We start from the raw sequence: 9,471 nt of genomic DNA on the forward strand, positions 1-9,471 counted from the left end.
GGGTTCTCTGACACGTAACGTTACAGGTAAAAACACAACCTCCTCGGTTTAGGACAGTTTTTCGTCGTTTGTGACCCTCTTGAATCTTTTTGTTACGATATATTTCATGTTGATGTTCCTACGTTATTGAGTGATAGAAGATCGCTTGAGATTGGTAAGTAAATTCGTCGTACACCGTGATTTTTGTCTGTAACTAGATAGTAATATTAGCGGTTGCTAATATAGACAGGTTTGCGTTGTACATAGTCATTGTAGTGTAACTTACAATATGTTTTTTGTGTGTGCTTTACCTTTTACAGGGTTCCTTCTCATCCTTTTCTAATCCCCACTTACCTTGTAAACAATTTCGTCATCAATATACTAACAAAAGAACAATAGTTACACCCAAAACAAAATTTCACTTCTTTATGACTTCTCTATGCCCCATGACCTGTAACCTTTTGAGGGTCATGCAGGCGTCAAGGCCGCACAACACAGTATTCATGGGCGAACCAAAAGTAGTCCGGGCACAAAGTAGTGCTACACAATACTAGGGAAGGGTGCAGAGATTGTTTTGTGCATGGCATCGAGACAGAACCTGTGGTAAATGTTAGAGGAATACGTCAGTTTTGAGACTGTAAAATTTGGATTATGGTGCGTGTTTAGTCGGAGTAGATTTGCGCTTGGATACTTGTCCCGCCTAGTACTGTGCGTCGGCTGCAGTTCCATGACCTCCGCAGTGGCGCTAATGAAAGAGGGCGCGAGAAGAGAACTAGCCGGCAAATTTAAGCTCATTTTCACATATTTTGTACACTATACCCTGAAATTAAACATATCAAAATTCTGAACCTTGCTTGTGCACCCTAGTATGATTTTCCGTGAGTCGAAGTGAGTCACTTTGGGGTCCTTAACTATAGAAATCCCCATAGGGCTAATACTGTGTTGTGCCGCCTTGAACAGCGCCCTCCCCACGCCTTGCCCACCTACCTACCGAACTACCTACCTACCGAACTACCTACCTACCTACCCTCGCAAATGCAAGGTGATGTTTCTGCACTTCTCAAAAACTGTGCCACCACTACCCTCACTAAAAATTGACAAGTACCCCCTAGTACAAGTTCAAGTAGCTAAACTCCTGGGGCTCCATATACAAGCTGACCTAAAATGAAACACCCAGGTGGACCACATGGCCAAGAAAGGAAGCCAGAGGCTTTTCTTCTTGAGAAGACTCAAATCTTTCGGAGTTACTAGAGAAGATCTTGTCACCATATATACAAGTTTTGTCCGACCCACTTGTGAGTACGCTGTCCCAGTTTGGCAACCAGCCATTACACAGTCCCAAAAACGTCAACTGGAAAGAATACAGCGAAGGGCTTTTCGAATCATCCTTGGGCCTGACTACACAACCTATACTGACGCTTGCAACACGCTATGCCTCATGACACTACAGCAAAGACGTGAACACCTTTGTCAGACATTCGCAAGAAGACTACTACAGTCTGAGTCCTACCGGAATTGGCTACCCCCCTTCCGGGGAGACGTCAGTGGTAGAAGAACAAGAAACAGCAGCCTATTGGACACTATTAAAACACGAACTAATCGTTACAGGAATAGTCCCATACCCTATCTTGTAACACTCTTCAACAATAATGCAACCAGTATTTGCAGTTTCGATTCAAATATGTTGTAATGCACATATGTTAAGTTTGGGAGAAGAAATTCATTAGATTTTAATTCTTATGTAAAGATCTTTACCTGACCTGAATTATCACCTTGAACGTATTAGATTTTGACGTATGGTCTCAACCATTGCATGATACGAGAATTCATCAATAATGGGAGATTATTTTCTCATAATATGTTTTTTACAACGGCCCTGACTGGAATGTTTCAATGATTGCTAATATTAAATTTCTAGTCCCCCAAAATAGTTCAACCAGCACTTATGCAATGCCGAACTAATATGTTTGAATATACACATTTATGACAAGTCATCAATAATAATGTATTAATAATAGGCTTATTGAAATCTGTATGCACGATATGTATTTAACCTCTGACAATGTCTACTCAGAGGTTATCTTTTAATCTGTTAATTTGTAGATTGTATTTTATCAATAATTTATGTATTTCTTTAATAATTTGTAACCCATGTATTTGTCGAATTGTTTTAGCAGTGCAATTCAGTGCGGGTTTACACCAAGCACTGCGAAACTGTAATCTTTGAGAAATAAAACCAATCACTACCACTACCTACCGAACTACCTACCTACCGAACGACCTACCTACCTACCTACCGAACGACCTACCTACCTACCTACCGAACGACCTACCTACCTACCTACCGAACGACCTACCTACCTACCTACCGAACGACCTACCTACCTACCTACCGAACGACCTACCTACCTACCTACCGAACGACCTACCGAAGTACCGAACGACCTACCGAACGACCGTACCGAAGTACGGAGCGGGCGTACCCAAGTACCGAACGACCTACCGAAGTACCGAACGACCTACCGAACGACCGTACCGAAGCGGGCCTACCCAAGTACGGAGCGGGCCTACCCAAGTACGGAGCGGGCCTACCCAAGTACGGAGCGGGCCTACCCAAGTACGGAGCCCAGCGGGCGTACCGAGCGGGCGTACCGAGCGGGCGTACCGAGCCCAGCGGGCGTACCGAGCGGGCGTACCGAGCGGGCGTACCGAGCGGGCGTACCGAACGACGTACCGAACGAACTACCTACCGAACTACCTACCGAACTACCTACCGAACTACCGAAATTCATGTCACGTCTTTCCTACCCCAACAGCTACCTACCTACCGAAATTCATGTCACGTCTTCCCTACCCCAAGAGCTATCTACCAAGCAAAATTCATGTCACGTCTTCCCTACCCCAAGAGCTATCTACCAAGCAAAATTCATGTCACGTCTTCCCTACCCCAAGAGCTATCTACAAAGCAAAATTCATGACCCTAGCATGTCCAGATCGCGATATATCAAAACCAGAAGTTCTGCTGCAGTACCTAGGAAAGCCGCCAGGGGGCCCAAAATCTAATCATTCCTAGCTCTTCTGAAGACCTACCCACCTACCAAGTTTCATGGCAATGCATATTAAGCTTCTTGAGTTATGCTGTTCACAAACAGAGAATATACGGTTCGCCTCGCTTTACCCTCTAGCGGACCAACTCCGGATCCCCTGCACTGGCATGTTTTCTTTTTATCTGGTCAATTTCTACTCTTTCCTGGGGGGCCCGCAAGCCCTTTTCTGTAGAGCATATTCGCCGTTTTAATTCTACGTAGTGCGTTATAGCCACTTGGAATTTATCGTAAAGCGTATTAAAAAATCGAGAAGTTTCCGAATTCAGCATAGATCGTTGTCGGGACCCCCCTTGCAGGCCCCCTTTCCTGAGCTGTCTCCTGAAGTCTGGTAGAGGTTATACAGCTAGAACTTAATGTGTAGACTCAGACGTGCCCCTCTGGGCAAAACCTACAATTGAAGTTGACGGCTGCAAATTAGAGGTAGGAGATCGGGTCGCGCAGTTGGCTGACCTGTAGGCAAGGCTAGCTTCCGTTGAGTTGACACACCGAGCCTCGGGTCATCCCACAAGTGTATAGTATGTCGTGGAAAAATGTTCACCCCACACAGAAGTCCTCACACAGAAGGAAAAGGTGTCATTTAATGGATATGACCAGAGCTATGGGATATGACAATTAGATTAGATCAGGATAGGTTGAAAGTGAGCTATAATTAACGTTTTGATCAGATACTTCAATTATGTTCCTTGGTTGGGTGGAGGACAGGGGATTTCAGACAGATGGAGAGTCGCAAGCGACGGCATTGTTAAGTTCAAGCAGCCTGAAAGGCAGGTCGTAAAAACGTTTACAAACGCCTATACAGTCACTGTATAATGGACTGGTAAGCTTGAAAAAAAACTTACAATTTCCATAATGAACTTGAAATCAGGAAGTGTACTCATACCAAAACTTCATGCCACTTATCCCACCTACTAACCCCTGTACTTGAGGACAATCTGTCGTCCCTAGGCTCGGCCTCGACAAGATCCTCAAGACCACCCTACTAATACCAAAGCCTCACCATCTCATCATAAAAAAACACTTTAAAGTTCCGCCGCATTAGGTCCGCCAAGTTTCCTTCCCGTCATGCTAAGAAAATTACGTCAAGTGCTAAACACAATCAGACTCGCCTTTATTACGTCAAAGCCATCGCCTCTATACACTTCTGCCAAAATGAACACACAACCAGGTAGGCTTTCAATTACTGCTCTTTCCAAACATACCGCTAGGTGTCGTCCTTACACTGTAGGCCTGTGACAGGTCCCACAATGCACCTCACTCAACTTTGACCTGCCCCATTGCATGACGGGAAACAAAATGGCGGCGCCCATAAAATCCAGGTAAAATAGAACAGGTTTTGCTATCGCAACCCTGTAAATATTTCTTTGTTTTGATGATATGGTTGTGATATTTAAGAGTCTATTATAATCATTTAGTCACGCGTAGCCTATAGCGTGATACAAAATGTTCTGTACATGGCAGGTGGAATGAGTGTTGCTTTATTCACCTGTATTTGCACCAGGCAGGTGAAATGAGAGTTTCATTCACAGCTGCATTTTGCACCTGGCAGGTGGGATGAGATTTCTATTCACCTGTATTTTGCACCTGGCAGGTGGAATGGGATTTCTATTCACCTGTATTTTGCACCTGGCAGGTGGAATGGAAGTTGTTTTCATTCACCTGTATTTTACACCTGGCAGGTAGAATGAGAGTTGTTCTATTCACCTGTATTTTGCATCTGGCAGCTGGAATGAGCGTTGTTTTGTTCACCTGTATTTTGCACCTGACAGCTGGAATGAAACTTGTTTTTATTCACCTGTATTTTGCACCTGACAGCTGGAATGAACTTGTTTTTATTCACCTGTATTTTGCACCTGGCAGGTGTGATGAGAATTGTTTTTAATTACCTGTATGTTGCACCTGGCAGGTGGAATAAGAGATGCCTGTATTTTGCACCTGGCAGCTGGAATGAGAGTTATTTTGTTGCAGGTGTAATAATGGCTGCCCTGATGCCACACACCTGCCAGTACCCGGCCCTGCCCTCCCACATCCTCACCTGCCTTCAGCAGCAGAGACAGACAGGCTCCATGTGTGATGTCAACATCAAGGTACACTCCTGGCTACCCCTGCATTTTTCAAACTCGCTAAACTTACTAATGCAACCATTCTGTAAACTTAAGAATGTGTAACACCCATTGATAAAGAGTAAGCTGGTTTTTGCTCTGTTTCTTCTTCTGCTTCAAACACATAAGGTTAATGACCTGGACCAGACGTCTGTCACCATGGTAACTGGTGTAGCAGACGCCCTGTGGTGTTAGGTTACATCATGTTGCAAGTTGCAGAACAGCCTTAGACTGTGTCACAACATACATGACTGTTTTTGAGTAAGAATGAACAGAGCAATAGTTTGATAGGCTAGACCTTGTCAAGGTAAACATTAGCATTTGCTAAATGCAAATATTACTTTTCTACTTTGTTTCTGCCATCCGTCCCTCAGGTTGGTGGCCGTAGTTTCCCTGCCCATCGGTGTGTCCTGTGCGCCTGTTCTGGGTACTTTAAGGCCCTGTTCACAGAGAGGGAGGTTCAGAGTGTGGAGTTACGCCTGGTAACAGAGAAGGGCCTGTCTGTCCTGCTGGACTACATGTACACAGCACAGCTGCAGCTGACAGCAGGGGACGCACAGGAGGTCATGCTGGCAGCTGTGTACCTGCAGGTGGGCTTCTTCATACACACACACACACACACACACACACACACACACACACACACACACACAAACAAAAACACACCTGTCCTTGGTGCTGAACAGTATCCACATACAGATAACCATGCCTGTCCTTGGTGCTGAACACTATCCACGCACAGGTGAACATGCCTGTCCTTAGTGCTAAATACTATCCACACACAGGTGAACATGTCTGTCCTTGGTGCTGAATACTATCCACACACAGGTGAACATGCCTGTCCTTGGTGCTGAACACCATCCACACACAGGTGAACATGCCTTTCCTTGGTGCTGAACACTATCCACACACAGGTGAACATGCCTGTCCTTGGTGCTGAACACTATCCACACACAGGTGAACATACCTTTCCTTGGTGCTGAACACTATCCACACACAGGTGACCATGCCTGTCCTTGGTGCTGAACACCATCCACACACAGGTGAACATGCCTGTCCTTGGTGCTGAACACTATCCACAAACAGGTGAACATGTCTGTCCTTGGTGCTGAACACCATCCACACACATCATTAAAGATATTTTGATTTAAGCTTTAAAATGAGTTTAATGTAACGTTGACCTTGCCTGACCTCAGGTGACCGACATCATGGAGGACTGTACAGCCTACCTGGGTCACACCTTCCAGCAGAGCCAGCTGGCAGGTCATAGGTCAACAGTTACTATGGCAACCATGTCACAGCATGGACGGCAAGACAACAGTCATGGAGAAAACAGTGCTTCAGAAGAAAGAGGTGAATATGAACTTTTTAGCATTATTTCTTCACTTAAAGGCATTATGACTGAATTTCTAGGTCTATTAATAATGTTTTGAAAGGCTGCCATTGTAGCATAATAACATTAAGCACGTCGTCAGAACATACTGTGTGTGCGCAAAACCCCCATTTTTCCCGTTTTTTGTTGGATTCTTGGTCAACGTTGCATCAGAATTTTGCCTATTGCAGACAATATTTTTTCCGACAAAACATTTGGAAACTACAGGCAGAGGGTTAACGTTATATGCACGAATATGACCTTATATGAGACGTTCTGCCAAAGTGCTATGTACAATACATTACGGGTTTTGCGCAGGTGCAGTGCATTCTGCTGGCGTGCTTTAACATTATTGTCTTAAATACCCTTTTTTGTCTGTTTCTTTGTCAGCAGGATCTGAAAGAAGAATTCATGTTGAGCAATCTGGGGAGCGGAGTGGACCCAGGCAGGTACGAGACACATGCGGGGATGCTGTCCATCAAATGGATGCTGGTCAGAGTGGAAGCGGATTGGATAGAGTACATGATGGGGTTTCCAATTCAGCCAATCACATAGCTGGAGGCCAGGCCAACGTTGGAAACAGGCTGAAAGGATTGCATGATGGGAAAGCAAATTCAACCAATCACAGACCTGTAGTCCAATCTGAGGTAGGAGACAGACAGGACAGAGTGCATGATGGGAGAGCCAGCTTGACCAATCACAGACCTGCTCTCAAGGATGAGGTAGGAGACAGAGAGGAAAGAGTGCATGATGTCAGAGCCAGCTCGACCAATCTCACATCTGGAAGTCAGTCTACTATAGGATACAGTCAAGAAGAAGAGTATGCTGTAGTAGACAAAACTGGCTGTTTACAAACTAGCCAGGACAACAACATGGATGTGTCAGGTCCATCTCCTGTCACTGTTAAACAAGAACCTGCAGAAAATGATGAAAATCCTTCTTCAGAAACCCAAGACAGTTCTGCAGCTATGGATGAGCATCGTTCATACTCAGAGTTTCCAGACTGTACGTTTGGTTCTGAATCCTTCTCCCCAGCCGTGACTGCAGAATCAAGTAGTCACCATTCTGTTGAGAGGATAGGCACAATCGCAAACAATTTGCTTCAACAACAACAAGAGCTTTATAAAGATAGTGCAAGTATTCAGCACCAGGACAGAGCTGTTGTTCAACCTGGAAGCCAAGAGATTCAAACGTCTCTTCCAGCATTCACCCCGGGTGCTTATGGACCTTTGAACTCTTTGCAAGGTCTCTTCCCAATGCCCTCTGACCCCTTAGTACCAGTTGACATTTGGCCTGTGACCTCTGACACAAGGTCAGGTAGTATGGACACCAGTTTTTACAGCAGGCCCCAGAACAAGCATGCCTGTTTGAAATGCGGGGCGGCGTTCAAGTATGCTAGTTCCCTCCGTGCTCACAAGCTTTACAAGCATTCGAACGCCCGTCCTTTCATCTGTTCAACATGTGGGTACAGCTTCAAGGACAAAAGCATGCTGAAACGGCATTCTAGAGTCCACAGAAAGCGGCCCGGCACTTGGGACTCCTCACCATCTCAAGTAGGTTTAGCTGATGTCGGTGAAGCTTCTTGCACTGCCGATAGTACACCATTACCTAGTAGTGTGTGTACTACACCTACTATGCCTACTAGAGCAGAAGACACAAACATTGACAAGTCTACTACAAGTGCAGAACAGGACAGCTCACAAGTCCAAGAACACAGTAATACAAGCATGATGCCAGATCAGAGTAGCACTGACGATACAGAAGCCCCAACACTGTGGACTACTGAAGGTGGTGCACTTCTACAGGCTAGCCTACAGGACAACCGGAATAAGAGCAAAGAGGAGGATGTCAGCACTTGTGATAGAATAGCGCCCCCTAGAGTGGATGCTCTTAGTCCTGGTACTGCAGGGAGACAATCCACAGGCAACGAAACTATAAGTCGGGTCAACATGTTTTCAACAATGTTGCCGAGATCAACCTCCATGTTGTTGACTTTAGAGGGACAGTCAAACCTAGGAGATACAACGGAGTCATCCACTAGGAGGGAAGGTGATGACCTTGGTGACAGCAGCCCAAGGTCACACCAACAGATGACCTTGAAGGACAGACAGGCTGTTGTAACATGTCCGTCAGCATTACAAGGTAAAGACAATACAGCTGTAACTAACAGCAACACTAGTTCCTATTTAATGTCTCTTCCCGATGTTTCAACGACACAGAATGCGGCAGTTTTTTCTGTGATGGCCTCGGGAACAAGTCTGTCGCAACATTATCCTGTCACCATGGAAACCGCAGCAGGGATGTCGGGAAAAGTGTTCAGCTGTACCGAGTGCTGCGCCGTGTTTAAGTACGACAGCTCGCTGCGCGCCCACAGACTGTACAAGCACAGCAACGCGCGCCCGTTCGTGTGTCAGGACTGTGGGTACGCCTTCAAAGCCAAGGGGATGTTACTGCGGCACAGACGGTCACAGCATGCCGAACCTGATGGACAATAAACCAGAATAACCAAGTTAAAGTCATTTAGCAGACAACCCTCTCCATGACTTTGTATGTGTTCCGCCTCAAAGCACATATAACTTAAGACGAAGTAAACAGCCACGTTCCTCTTTCAGTAGAACGAAACGACATGAACAGTCGTTTATACCACGTGCATTGAAGTTATTGTCTCAGCATTCTACGTAGTGGTATAGGATTTTATATGCAAATCTGTAAATATGAATCTATTATTGTTACGATTGTAAATGTCAATTGATGTTTTATGTCTAGATTTTAAATCTTCATATATATCACTGTCATTTTATCTTAATGGATAGTCAAGGATACTTGCAGTGATTGTAAAAATCCGACGTATTTCATGTGACTTTTTGTAACATGCAAGTCGATTTCTTAAATAAACTGAAACTGAAGCATGGTC

General features: G+C 45.1%; 1 protein-coding gene across 1 annotated transcript; it reads left to right on the plus strand.

The window, feature by feature from the left end:
* The first annotated feature begins 24 nt into the window (after nucleotides 1-24).
* Nucleotides 25-9,052, plus strand: LOC109468810 (zinc finger and BTB domain-containing protein 46-like). Its single transcript, XM_019767149.1, has 6 exons — nucleotides 25-154; nucleotides 5,052-5,170; nucleotides 5,560-5,775; nucleotides 6,382-6,538; nucleotides 6,948-8,114; nucleotides 8,871-9,052. Exons 2-6 carry the CDS (start codon nucleotides 5,060-5,062, stop codon nucleotides 9,050-9,052), a joined length of 1,833 nt encoding a protein of 610 aa, XP_019622708.1. The 5' UTR covers nucleotides 25-154; nucleotides 5,052-5,059.
* Nucleotides 9,053-9,471: the final 419 nt, after the last annotated feature.

Source organism: Branchiostoma belcheri, unplaced genomic scaffold (genome assembly GCF_001625305.1).
Source record: "Branchiostoma belcheri isolate BF01 breed outbred unplaced genomic scaffold, Haploidv18h27 scaffold2, whole genome shotgun sequence".
Lineage (NCBI taxonomy): Eukaryota > Metazoa > Chordata > Leptocardii > Amphioxiformes > Branchiostomatidae > Branchiostoma > Branchiostoma belcheri.

Bases quoted from the DNA above. Each gene is read 5' to 3' on its own strand.
- LOC109468810 (XM_019767149.1), top strand. From the start codon at position 5,060: ATGGCTGCCCTGATGCCACACACCTGCCAGTACCCGGCCCTGCCCTCC. The intron at 5,171-5,559 runs GTACACTCCTGG...TCCGTCCCTCAG, and splicing joins TGTGTGATGTCAACATCAAG to GTTGGTGGCCGTAGTTTCCC. The intron at 5,776-6,381 runs GTGGGCTTCTTC...GCCTGACCTCAG, and splicing joins TGGCAGCTGTGTACCTGCAG to GTGACCGACATCATGGAGGA.